This window comes from Capra hircus, chromosome 14 (genome assembly GCF_001704415.2).
Source record: "Capra hircus breed San Clemente chromosome 14, ASM170441v1, whole genome shotgun sequence".
NCBI classification, from domain to species: domain Eukaryota; kingdom Metazoa; phylum Chordata; class Mammalia; order Artiodactyla; family Bovidae; genus Capra; species Capra hircus.
In genome coordinates this window covers 53,974,801-53,988,135 of record NC_030821.1, presented here as the reverse complement: position 1 = coordinate 53,988,135, position 13,335 = coordinate 53,974,801, and the positions used below count along the sequence as shown (strand labels likewise).

The 13,335-nt window shown below is 36.7% G+C and overlaps 1 protein-coding gene across 7 annotated transcripts in view; it reads left to right on the top strand.

The window, feature by feature from the left end:
* The window catches only part of YTHDF3 (YTH N6-methyladenosine RNA binding protein 3), a 34,491-nt gene continuing 21,634 nt past the window's right edge, over positions 479 to 13,335 (top strand). For 2 of the 7 annotated variants that reach the window (XM_018058465.1, XM_018058462.1), the window contains exons 1-3: positions 479 to 831; positions 1,323 to 1,347; positions 7,353 to 7,438. In XM_018058465.1, coding sequence (XP_017913954.1) covers positions 808 to 831; positions 1,323 to 1,347; positions 7,353 to 7,438 — 135 coding nt within the window. In that variant the 5' untranslated portion in view covers positions 479 to 807. Of the gene's footprint in view, positions 832 to 1,322; positions 1,348 to 4,809; positions 4,956 to 7,352; positions 7,439 to 9,010; positions 9,056 to 13,335 lie in introns of all 7 variants that reach the window. The other 5 variants (XM_018058459.1, XM_018058463.1, XM_018058464.1 and 2 more) reach the window with 5 other exon arrangements.

Genomic DNA, 13,335 nt, shown 5'->3' with positions numbered 1-13,335 from the left:
TGCTGTTAAGTGTCGGCGCCCAGAGCTCTAACACAGCCACTAGCGCTGCATATACTGGCTCCCAGCCGGGCCAGCAACTCGGTCCCGGGGACGGCTGACTGGCCCCCGCCGGCCTCGGCTTTGGAGGCGGCCTCGGCTCGGCTGCGGCGTTCCTACCTGCCAACCCTCACTTCGCGCCGGCCCCACTCTAGAATCCCGGGCAACTCGGCCAGCCTCCCAGGTTAACTTCCTGTTCAGAATGCGCCGGAGTCCGACTCCTGACCCATTCCTGGATGCCGCCCCCCGACGCGCGCCCAGCGGCCTCAGAGCCAGACAGAATTAAGGCACAGACGCGCCGCTGGAAGTTGGCGCTCACAGCCTCCCTGGCGCGCTCCCACCGCGGCGCCTGCGCCAAGGGGCCGACCGCGCGGGCCCGTCTCCGATGACGTGGCAAGGCGGGGGCGGAGCCAAGGTCGGCGGCGGGAGGGTGGGGGAGGAAGAGCGAGGTGAGCGCGGACGTCAGAGTGGAGAGCGGAAGGTCAGGGAGGCTCGGAGCGGAAGTGAGACCAGGGAGTCTGTCCGCCATTGTGGACCCGAGAAGCGAAGCGCGAGAGGGGAAGAGGAGCGTGCAAGCGGAAGAGACGAGCCCCTTCCACCAACTCCCGAGAGCGAGGCCGTCTTTCTGGCTTCTCAGCGAGCGGCGGCGGCAGGAAGAGCCTCTCGGCCGAGGGCGGCAGCCAACTGCTGTGAGTGCACAAGGGAGAGGCCCAGGCGGCGGCGGCGGCGGCGGTAGCAGCAGCAGCAGCAGCTCTCGGGTTGCGGTGAAGAATGTCAGCCACTAGCGTGGATCAGGTGAGGGAGCAGAGGCCGCAGGCTTGGCGAAGGCCCGAGCCGCGGAGCTCCACCCTCGCTTGGGGCTTCGGCTCCTCCCTGTCGCCGCCGCTGCCCGGCCCGTAACGGTGCCCGGGACGCAAGTTACCGCGGTCTCGCAGCCTGGGCTGGGGCGTGCGCCGTGGCCCCGGAGCCTGCGGCCCGGGCGGGCGGCCGCGGGGCCGCGGAGGGTGCGGGCAGGACTGCGCTCCGGGGCCTTCGGACGCGTCCCGAGGGCGGCAGACGCGGGGCTGAGAGCGAGCGAGCCCGGGGAGACGGCTTCCGAGTGGCGGGTGGGAGGTTTCAGGACCGGGATTGTGGGGAGATCGGTGGCGATGGAGGATGTGGTGGGGTTCACTCCTACGCGGATTGTTTAAAATAACTTGTCTCCGGTAACGTCTCGGGTTAACACACTTTTCCTCTCTTCCCTTTTTTTCCCTTCTTATTACTACACCTTTCATCTTGCTACACAGAGACCTAAAGGGCAAGGAAATAAAGGTGAGTTCGGATATTTTTTTATCTTCTCATTGTTAGTTTGATGATACTGTTAAACTACGTGAAGACCTTTCTGTTTTTTGGTTTTTTTTTGGAAATGCAGAATTGGAAAAACAGTTCATCACAGCTAAGGCAGCCAAATGCTGTCTGAAAGTTTGGTAGTTCCTTGCTTTGAAGCCACTTTTATAGGAATCAAAAGGATACAAGTAACAGTTTTATTAGTTGTACTTCACTTAAGGAGGTATTGGTTATGAATTGTAGTGACATTTATTTAATTTTATAGTTTGTTTTATGTAAGTTCTGCAGATTCAACAAATGCGTGTAGATAGGAGGGCATTTTCCTCGACATGTCTGGTTTACATCGAAACATGGAACCCACATAATTATTCTGTTACATTAGTGAAAATTGTATTATTAATCACTGGTTTTGTTGAAGTCAGTTACACTGAGGCAATAGCCTGTTAGAGATCAAAACTGAGCAGGCATGTCATCTTGCTATGTAGCCCTGAAAGATTTGACTCAATATGGTATTTTAAAAATGACTGAGAAGGAAATAATTTGTGAGGTTCCTACCAGGATTATGTAGTTTACTCTTTAGTTAGAAGGGAAAAAAGTAACATGGAAAGTCGAGCATTTAAAAAAATGAGTGTATCTTTTATTTATTAATATGGAACAATACAGTCAGCTGACTGAAACATGACATTAATCATGTGACATTTATAAGTGTAGAACAATAACTGCTTTCTTGGGACAGTGCCAATTAAATAACATTGCAGTGAACTATGTATTTGTTACATTTTATAATAGGGCTTGAAATTAGACTAAACAATTAAGCGTCCTGTTTTTTATTTCTGTTGTAAAGTATTACCTATAAAGTAAGATCTGCAGAGCCTTTTAGATGTAAATTCAGTGTTTTTTTAGTGCCCTTTATATTCTTAGGGTTTTTATTAGCTACTTCAATAAATTTGAAAGGATTGGATTCTTTATACACAGTTTAGTTAGAGTTGTACAATTTCTTGACAATTTTTGCATGCTAGATAATGACACTGTATTAGGTAATAAATCCATTGCTTCATTTTGATTAAAGATATATATAAACAGCAATTTTCATTTTTAGGCTAATTTTAATTTTAGAATTATTTTCTGTGTTGTAAGCATAAAGTTCACAATTTGATATTGATTTATGTGAGTTTAAAAAAATTGGTTTCTAAATTTAAAGAGAGTGATCCATTAATTTCTTTCATGCTGGTCTGCCCATTAGAAAGTATATAGACTTGGACATATGTGAAATCTGTGGTCATTATTGCCTAGCATGAATTATTTTATCCTAGATCTGTGGGGAGGTGGCACTTTGCAAGGCTATTTGAAATGCTAAGTGTTTTGTGTTACCTGCTTTAAGGTAAGTGTGCAAGTTCTATGAAGTACTTAACTTGTCTGACAAAATAAAATAGAGTATCTCCAGCATTGTAAACCATTACTATAAGTATGATTTGCGAGATAGTCATTTAACTTAGGTGTGTCCTTATGACATCTTTGATATCAGAGATATAAATTTTCTATAAACAAAATTATGTATTGACTACAGATATTTTAGGTTATTAAAATTATTTTCACCCATCAGTATTACCTCAGATATATTTAGACACACATACAAAGTATTTATTTGTATAAATGTTTATTTGAAGAAATTTTCTTTCTCTCTTACTATTCAGTTTACAGTTTTACCCATGGATACAGTAGACTAGGATCCCTATGAGACCTGTGTTCTAATACTGCCTATGGCCACTGGCTTGCCAAGTAATCTTGAGCACATTACACCTCTTGTTCAGAATTTCCCTTCTCCCTGTAAAATGTAATAATTCTGGCCTTGAATCCTGTTGTATGTTTTGAGGGTTGTTGTAGTTAAAATAACCCACCACTTCATTATATTTGCTGCCTCACCTCATCTGTTGTTAAGGTGCAGGAAAGCTGTTGCCTGAGACATGGCAGGGGGGAAAATATCGACTGGCCTAAAGTATTCATAATGACTTAAGATGCTTCTGGGGCTTCCCTGGTGGTTCAGACAGTAAAGAATCTGCTTGCAGTGCAGAGACAGAGGTTCGTTCCCTGGTCAGGAAGATCCCCCAGAGAAGGGAATGGCTACCAACTCCAGTATTCTTGCCTGGACAATTCCATGGACAGAGGAGCCTGGTGGGCTACAGTCCATAAGGTCGCAAAAGAGTCAGACAACAACTGAGCCACTAACACATAAGATGCTGTAAATTAGTGGATACTCCAAGTGCACAGATACATATATACATTAGTTGTATTTTTATCCCTCTGCGGGGAGAATTACAAGAAGGCAGCACCTCCAGCAAACTGATAACTATGAGTAACTGTGTGTTTGAAAAAAACTGCTCTGCCTTAGTTGACTTGGTTTTCAAGCTAGTAAAATCGCTTTATATTTATTCTGTTTATTTTTATGAAGCAGAAAAACTTTCCGTGAACTAACCTCCAGTATTCTAAAGATGAGTATGAAAGTTAAACTCAAAACTTAACAAACTTATGAAAAATGCATATCTCAGAGGAACTATCTTAAGTTTTGAAAAGCATGCCCCTTTTTAGTTGATTTAGTATGATTTTAGGGACTGTGAATTTCCTTTCTTAATAGTCTTCAGTTGACAGCATCAGCCTAATTCCTGGCTATAATGTCTTGATTTTCTACCCAGTATTTTTCTGTATGTCCTTAAATGTACTGAAGGAGCAAAAATTTGCAAAGAATTCAGTATCAATCTCTTTGTAAGGCAAAAATGCTTTTGTAGCATAAATAACACTGTTAAGTTTACTTGTTTATCAGTTGGAATTCTTTTTAATTGATAGGCTATCACTATGTTAAGTATTAGAACTCTGTTATTCTTGGCCAGGGTAGTACTGCAGGATAGTAGAAATTTAAGGATAATTGTGTACCTATTGGCCCATAATTTAAGGCTGACTTAATATCATTTTATTTATTAACAAGCTGAATTTTTGCTTGCTGGAATAAAAGTATATATATATTTTTAAAAAGTGTATTAAAATGTTTCCTTTCCTTGCAGGCACCACAGATAAAAAGTGTCAGATCCCAGGCTCCTTGTAGCCCCAGGCCTTGCTGCCTGCTTCCTCCTTTCCCTTAAGTTTAAAAATAGGCACATATTTGGAAAGGAATTTATCTTTTCCCTCCTTTCCTCCCGTACCCCTCTGAACAGAGGGAAATGTTCATTGGTACCACAATTTTAAAAAATTAGGATAAATTTGACTGTTTTTTAGTGTTTCAGAAAAGCAATGGAAAATGCCTTGTATTTTGGCAATATCTTTTGTATCCTCTCCCCACCCTACCCCCTCTGGAAATGATTGCAAAGCACTGTTGTTATAGGCTTCATTTTATTAATCCTCAAAAGATCCCTATAAGGAGATAGAGGGTATATGGTATTGTCCCTGTTTTTATAGGTGGGGAAACATGATGCACAGATCTGTTGACTTTCCTAACTTGATGTAGTCAGGACCAGAGCAAAGAATCACCTGACTTCTAAGGCCCATGTTCTATCTTGATTTGACTCTGCTTCATAGAGCAGAGGAAACAGGCGAAGAATCATGTAAGTCATCTGTTCTTTTTTCCCTGAAGAACTTGTACAGACTGTAGAATTGGCTGGGATTTCATTACTTTTTTAATGGCTTTCGGTCTCCAAGACATTAAACTGTTATTAAGGGATGTTCAAAACCTAGAGTCTTTAAGACAATTGAATTTCCTTAAGAAAGGTATGCTTCTGAGACTCAAGGACTAGCTTCTTACTCAGATTCTAATTTGATGCAAATTGCTTATCAGTATGAGTGAAATACTTGAAACAAAACATTTTTATCCTTAGATTGACATAGTCCTTTAATAATCTTTTAGGACTTCTTAAGACATTTTAATGCATCATTTATAAAAGACAGGACTGTGTTTAGTGCTGTATTTTGTGTATGAGAATATTTTCTTAGTCTCAGCCTTGCAGAAGAGAAAGAACAGGAAATGAGTAAGAATAATAGTATAATATATATTTAGGTTAATTTTAAGCAGCTACTTATAAAAAAACTTTTAGCAGTGTAGAATAAATTTCTGAGACTCTATAATGATTATAAGCGATAAATAGTTTTAACTTCATGCTAGGTAGCTGTTTCAGATACTGTCAAATACATACCAGTGACACATAAGTACCAGTCAAGGAGTGTGGTGAAGAAATGTTTTTCAGGAGATTAATGGATCAGGCATAACTAGCCTTTTGATAAAGGAGTGGTAAAGAACAGATATATTAAAATCTCTTGGGCTGAAATGATTAGTCCACCAAAAATAACTTAAGGTACCCTCTGCTTTAATTTTGTTTCTGGTAGTTGTTACATATGTAACTCCTAGGGAGCACATTCAGCTCAGCTCTAGCATTGATACAGTCCTTATCAAATACAGTTAAACCATCTCAGTAAGGCCAGGATTGTGGTGACCTTCAGGTTTCTCTTAGAGGCTTCGAGGGGCAGTGGAGAATTCACGAGAGGTCTACTTTGAAGGCTTCAGAGAGTAGTAGTTTTTGAGTAATCATTGGTACCCAGGATGGCAAAACACAAGGTATTTTATCTAGCTTTGCTCCCATGTCTCTGTCAACTTGTATATTTCGTTTAGGTCCCTAAACTTGTTGGAATAATAAAGGAAAATAGAGATGCTATTATACAAGAACACACAACTTAAATCCATTGCTCCTAACCTTAATCTATAATATTTCATATTTAATGGTTATACTTCAAAATACACTTTTCAGCAATAAATCTTCAGGTATTGAAGGGCTTTTTTTGGTACCTGAGAGATTAGTCGTAAACTTGTTAATGTGGTCCTGAAGTAATCTTTTAGTCCTATTTGGATCTTGTAATATTTTATGTAATAATAATATCCAAGATTATTAAATACTGTCATTGAATACTCAGATGAGATGAAGTAGGTACTATTAATAACCTCCTTGAACAGGGAAGTAGAGTTAGAGAGGCTAAGTTATGAACTTGAGATCTCCCAGCCTCTCAGGGTTGGATTTTGGACTCATACCCAGGGCCTTTTTACCACCTTGAATCTGCTTAAAAGTACCGACATAGTGTCCAGAACGGCAGCTTTATACAGAGCACTGATGGAAGTGATCTCTGAACAAACACGTCATTATAAATCAGCCTCTAACTGGTGTTTTCATACGTTGCAAGAATATTATGGTTATCTTCAGTGTCTTTGGAGAAGGAAATGGCAACCCACTCCAGTATTCTTGCCTGGAGAATCCCATGGACGGAGGAGCTTGGTGGGCTACAGTCCACAGGTTGCAGAGTCAGACACGACTGAGCGACTTCACTTCAGTGTCTTAGTTTTATTTGTACTTTCTTGTAAAAGTCTTCATTATTTATTGTTTAGGATTAAGGCCCTTTTTATTTAGGTTTTTTATGATAATATTGTGATACTACAAGTGAATTCTTACTTTAACTGGAGATACTTAAGATACTTATTTTAACTTTGGTTAGCAAACAAGGTTATTTATTTGTCTTTATTGGGCTGAATAGTTACAGTGATTTAGCAAAGGTAGAGCACATTCAGAAGTCTATCTTGTCAGCAACACTGCCTGAAGTGGTTATTTTAGATTCGAATATAGCATTAGCAAACCCTTCCAACATTTAAATTTAACTGTTTGCTTACGACAGTGTTGAAATTGAGATGTTTATGTTATGTTTTTAGTAGTGGGAAGTGTATATATATAGCTTGTGTTTATGTGATGTTAGGCTTATATATACAAGATTTGTAAGTTTTCGGTGCCATATAAATATTTATATCCAAAATTAAGTTCATCCTTAAGGGGGTTTTTTAATGAAAAGAACAAAGAACTCAAGATAATTTTTTCCAAGCTGACTTGAAAAATACTGAAAATGTTAGGTTATTCTATGAGTTTCATAAAGATAATTACAGTATATCTAATACAAATGTATTTTTTTAGTTTCAGTACAAAACGGTTCGATTCATCAAAAAGATGCTGTAAATGATGATGATTTTGAGCCATACTTAAGTAGCCAGACAAATCAGGTAAGTCTGACAGTCGCATGTTTAGGAAATGAAACAATTGATTTTTTAAAATAGATGTTTTAATTGAATGAGACGAACCATATCATGTATTAATCTAGTGTGCCTACACACTAGTGAATAACAGTTGCGGGTTTATGACACAGGGCAGTTCTTTGGAAATTGTAGATGGCTAAAACTCAATTATGAAATGTAAAGATTTAAAGATGAGCTTTTGTATATATTGTGGTTAGACTGACTGCTGAATTTAATCTTTCAATGCTGATGCCATGTCTTCATAGCCAAAGCAAATGGCAAGGTTTAATTGAGTAGAAATTTTGGGGAGAGGACAGTTTGTACCTGAAATTTTTGGTTATTATATTTAACATTTTTATTTAACCTGATAATAAGGAATAGAATTAAAGATGATAAACATGCTTGCCTTATATATTGTAAGCATAGAGAATTTCATCAAATCAAGTAACTAGTGGCTTTTGAGGTTCTTTGCTTGAATTTTTCACAAATAATCTTGTGAATTTATATACAGGAATAATTTAGACTTAAACATTGACCAAACCAAAAGATATTCCTTAGTCTCTGTATTCCATTTCTGCATCTCTGTTAATAAAAATACCACTACTGGAAATAAATTTAACAAATAAGCTTTCATTATTAACCAGTTTTTTTAGAGACAACATTTTGGAATGAAACTACTTTTAATTTTCCTTATAAAAAGATGCATGAAAAAATGTACCTTGAAATATTAACCTAGATTGTTTTTAAACTTAATAAAAGAACAAGGAACCAAATATTGTTATAGAACTTTGCAGTTGCAGAGAAAATTTCAACAAAAAGTAGTTCCCAATTTGTGGAATGTATGATTATTTTTAGGACTTCGGAGAACTATGGTTGTGTTCAACCTAATCTGTTTATTTCTCTCACACTCCCTTCTATCAGTTGATCTACATCCCTCGAGTATGTTGGGAGGGAATAAATAAATGAGAAGAAATAAAAATAAGTGATAAAATTTACATTTTTTCAAGAAGTTTGGCTACTTCTAAAAGAAGAAAAAAAATTATTTCATGCTTATGTAATCTAACTTTGTGGTCTCAGTAACAAATCTACTTTCCACCTATGGGTGTGAAAGAATGTATCACTGGAAAGTAGGGGAAGATTATTTGTTGGGGTGTAGTGAAGGTTTTAAACAAAATAAATAGTACTCTGTTCTGTTTGGGCCCAGACAGTAATCTCAGTTAACATCCCTTATGGCAGTGTTTCCAGTTTTTTGAGAAATTCTGATATAATGAGTTATAGTAGATACTCTGCTAACAAGGTCTCCATTGTTAGATAAGTTTGGGAAATTTATTTGGTTTAAATAATTGAATTGTTTTTTGCTATTTGATTTTATACTTTGTGTGTTATAATGTAAAATAGAATGTCTAAGGCAAGGGTACAGTATGAGTATTTTCTGAAATATTTGTTCAAACTTTATTTTCAAGATATTTTAATGAATTATAAATGTTTGAGAATTGCTGCCTGTTTAAGAATCTTCTTGTTTTATTTGGTAACAGATATTTCATAATTTATTTGTCACAGGGACTTAGAAGATTGGTTTTTTGGCATTCCACAGAGATGCTTCAGGTCTGCCTAGGGGAGACCTGGGGAGGGTAACCTGGATCCCACCTGTGTAGCAACCAGAGCTGTGCTTTGCATTTTATGTGTTTTATATGTTGGAATTCTGCATACAATTTCACATAAAGCATTGGAAAGTCATTGTTTTTGTTTTTTTTTTTTAAGAGTGTAAGGGCATTTACATTAGTGAATCCAGTTTTTAAATTGTTATCATAAAAGTTTCCTTATGTTGAGGCAAAAACATCTATACAAGGTTTGTTTTAATGTGATGTTTAAATAAAAGGTCTTATGCTTTCTATCAATTAAATCACTTAAATCAATGATGAATCAATGTAATGTGCTGTTTAAAGAGATGTCTTAAAAGTTTGATACCAGTGAGACTATATCTTACCACCTCCTCCTTGTACTAATGAATAGGTTTTTACCAGTTACCTTTCTGTAATAACTGAAAATAATGATCTAATCAGGGGAAATGGTACTAACACTTCAGTGGTGGCTCAGCAGGTAAAAGAATCCACCCACCAATGCAGGAGACACGGGTTTGATCCTGGGTTGTGAATGTCCCCTGGAAAGGGAAATGACAAGTCACCCCAGTATTCTTGCCTGTGAAGTCCCATAGTCAGAGGAGCCTGGGGAGCTACAGTCCCTGGGGTCGTAAAGAGTCGCAACTGAGCATGAGCATGAACACTATAGAATGTTGAAAACTGACTTTATTGGAGAGCAAAATTGAAAATTATCTGAAATCTTAAAGATAAGCCTTACAAATTTTAAATTTGTTGTGATTACTTAGCTGAAATAGAAAATACAAATTGACCTTTTAAAGTAGATTAGTGAAAACTTCTATTGGTGAAATATTTGAAGTAATTATTTGGAGATTTAAAGTTATGCAAGTATTTATAGGTTCTTGCACTGACCTAGCCGAAATTGTTTTAATTAAATTTTCAATGAAAAACACAGTAGGTCTTTGAAATCCCTTCATCTGATTTTGCTGTTATAAATAATAAAAATTGTATTCTTTAGTCTGGAAAGGTTTTTACTGTTTGTTTTATATACTTAGAGCTAAATCAGTTCAAACTCAGAGATGCTTTAAAAACAGATTGTTGGTCTTTTACTTCTGTGGCAGTATATTTCTTCTATTTTCCTAGTGCTCAATATCTTAGGAAATAATTTTCATAGTAATTTAAAAAGTAAATGTCCTTCAGGACTTAAAATTAGTTCTCTATAATTCCTCAAAATAGTCTAACAAGGAAGTTGATTGAAAATTCAGGTTTAATTACTGTTAAAAGATGCCATGTGATTTAAGAAGAATAAATTGAAAAACACCACAGTTTGAATTTGTCTGCTTGGGTAGTAAATTCCTAGCTGTGTTGATCAGAGAAGAGGTATAGAGAACTAAGAACATAAAATATCTTTTTCTGTCCCTGTTGTTACTGCCCTTAGGTAAGGTTTTCATTATCTCTGCCTGTGGAATGATTTCCTGATTGGGGATTCCATATTGGCACTCAGTGGTGGTCTTAAAGTCGTAGTCTGTTGCGTAGTCCTGTTTAAAGACTTAGCAAAGTTTCACCACAGAAGGTATATTCATAGTGTTGAGTGCCATTGAAGTGACTCCATTCTCTCCCTGACTCATCTTTGGCCAACTTATCCATCTACATTATTTAGGGAATAGGACTTATTTTCTGAAAACATAAATATTTTCTGAATATTTTCTTTCATGATCTCAAACTTTTTATCTATATGTATGGTTTACACATACAGAGTCTCATATGTATATCACTTAGTGAAGTCTTCTGATTTTCCCAGTTACTTGCTCCCTCTTGTTTATGCTCAAGTGTTTTGTTTTGCTTTGTTCTTATTTCTGTAACTGTCCTTCCTAGATTGTCTTCCGTCGTAAACGTGCGAAATGCTCTAGGCTAAAGACCATCTTCTTTTTCTTTCTGTCTCCAGTGACTGGCGCTGTATCTGGCATATAGCAGGCATTCATTAAGTATTTATTGAATAAGTAGATTAGGTTAACTGCTAGAATTAAGGAATGAAGAAGTATGCTTGGTGAAATAATTCAGATTAATTGAGTATAATGTATGATGCTACATTTTCTTACAACACCTATGTGATTACATATGCATGTATTACACTTTTTAAGAAGTATAATAATAATAAAATTCACATATACATTAAAAGTATATTAAACTCAACTTTTTGTTGTTAATTCAGTAAGTTAGTTCTGGAGTTTGAAGTACCTCAAGTTTTTAATGGATGTTTCCGTTTTTCTCTGCAGACATGCTGTTAATGGTGAATAATACTTTAACCTTTTTTATATTGACCTTCAAAGACATTGTACAGTATTCTCTCTTGAAGTTTGGATATTTATGAAGTAAAAATTGGTATTAGTATAGCTGAAAGACTCAGTTATAATTGAGTTGTATTGAAGTGCCCTCAGGTCAGAACAGTAATCATGAATTTTTTCTTACTGTTGTTCAAACTTCATTTGAGATAATAGAAAAAAGGCTAAGAAATGATAATTATAAATGATTGAAATTCTAAGGGAGAATTTTTAATCTTTTCTATATTTGTTTTTAAATTAAAATAAGATTAACTCCTATACTTTAGCACTTTGCAGTTAACAGGTAGATTTTTAAATTTTGTAATTGATTAGAGCAGCAGGTACTATCCCATTTACCAGTGAAGGAACAAGGTTAGAGAAATTAAATGATCTGATGGTCACTGACATAGAAACTGGAAGAGTAGAGAACTGAACCTATGTCCTAGTACAACTACTGTGTCATACCGTGACTTTATACTATTAAGATCCAGGCTGGTCAATGTGAGTGAAATTATATGCATTTGGTGATTAATTTACATTTTAAACTTATATTTTCAAAAGGCAAGTTAAATTGTATTAATGAATACAACTATTGTTGATTGAATAGTTAGTGTGTCCTAGGTACCTTATTTTTATTTCTTTCAATATTTGAGGAAACTCAAGTGTTTAAATAGCTTGATACTGGTTTTACACAACTGATGGGTTGGGATTAGAATTTAGATTAGATACCTCCTGGCATCACATCTACCTTATATAATTAAATGGTCTCTCTCCAGATTGTACTTCTGAGTTTATGCTCTAGGTAAAGGATTTGTGGATCTGTTACTTTACAAGTATGTTTCATTCTATCCATTGAATTTTATATCAATTTTTGTGTGTACATATTGTTATCTTCCTATTACTAATTAGTTCTTGAGTAAGAGAAATACCAAACATTTCACATCACTTTGCTTAGAGGTCATATATCTTTAAACAACAAAGTGAAACTTCACTATGAATAAACTATTTTAAAGTGATTATTTGGATATAAACTGTTAAATTGATTATACCTCATTGTACCAGATTTGAAGTAAAAGGTGAAAGATAGTTTTGAGTTATTGTTTTCCATCATCAGTAGGTAGAAATTTTGTTCCCCTTCTTTACCCAAGGTACTTTCCTAATTGATGTCCCACTTAACAATTAAGAATTTACTTTATATTTGGCAAAACATTTAAAAATATTTCCATTTATAACAAAGCTCTGCTAATACAAATTGTGTTTACAGTATCTTACTTTTAAACTTTGAGTAGTTTCCCAAAACTTTGTTTTCACTAGAACCCAAACTGAAACCCTAGCCCCACTGGAGACTGTTCAGGTTTTTCTTTCACAGAGATAAGAAAAAAGCTTCTCTTTCAGCTATAACTACTGAAAGAATTAGGAATTAGTTAGCATTGTTTGGTCAACTGGAGAGAGCAAGCCATTTATCCATTGTGATCACTGTGGATAGCTCTGGAGTTAGGTATGGACAGCCGTGCATCTCTGCTGACTAGCCTGAGCTGTCTAACAAGATACTTGTGATTAAAGGAGCACATTTTAAAGCAATTTAAACTTAGTATTTTGATACAATCACTAATTTAGGGGTGAAGTAAAACTCATGATTCAAAAATAATTATATTTAACAAAAATCTCCACACGAAAAGGGTTTGGACCTGGTCCAGCCCCAGAAGTGAAAGAAATGGCAAAAATTTGTTACCCACTGAATCTAATGATACAGGGTTTGTTTTTTTTTTTAATAGGAATCACTATAAATAGATAATTATTAAAACCGGGTTAACAGACTGATCCAGGGACCAAAACCTGTTTTCTTTGAGGAAACCCTTGAGCTTGAAGCTTTTTAAAGGGTTATAAAAAGATGAATATGTGACTGCAACCAGAGGCTGTATTTGGCTTGTGAAGCTTAAAATATTTGCTCACTGGCTCTTTAGTT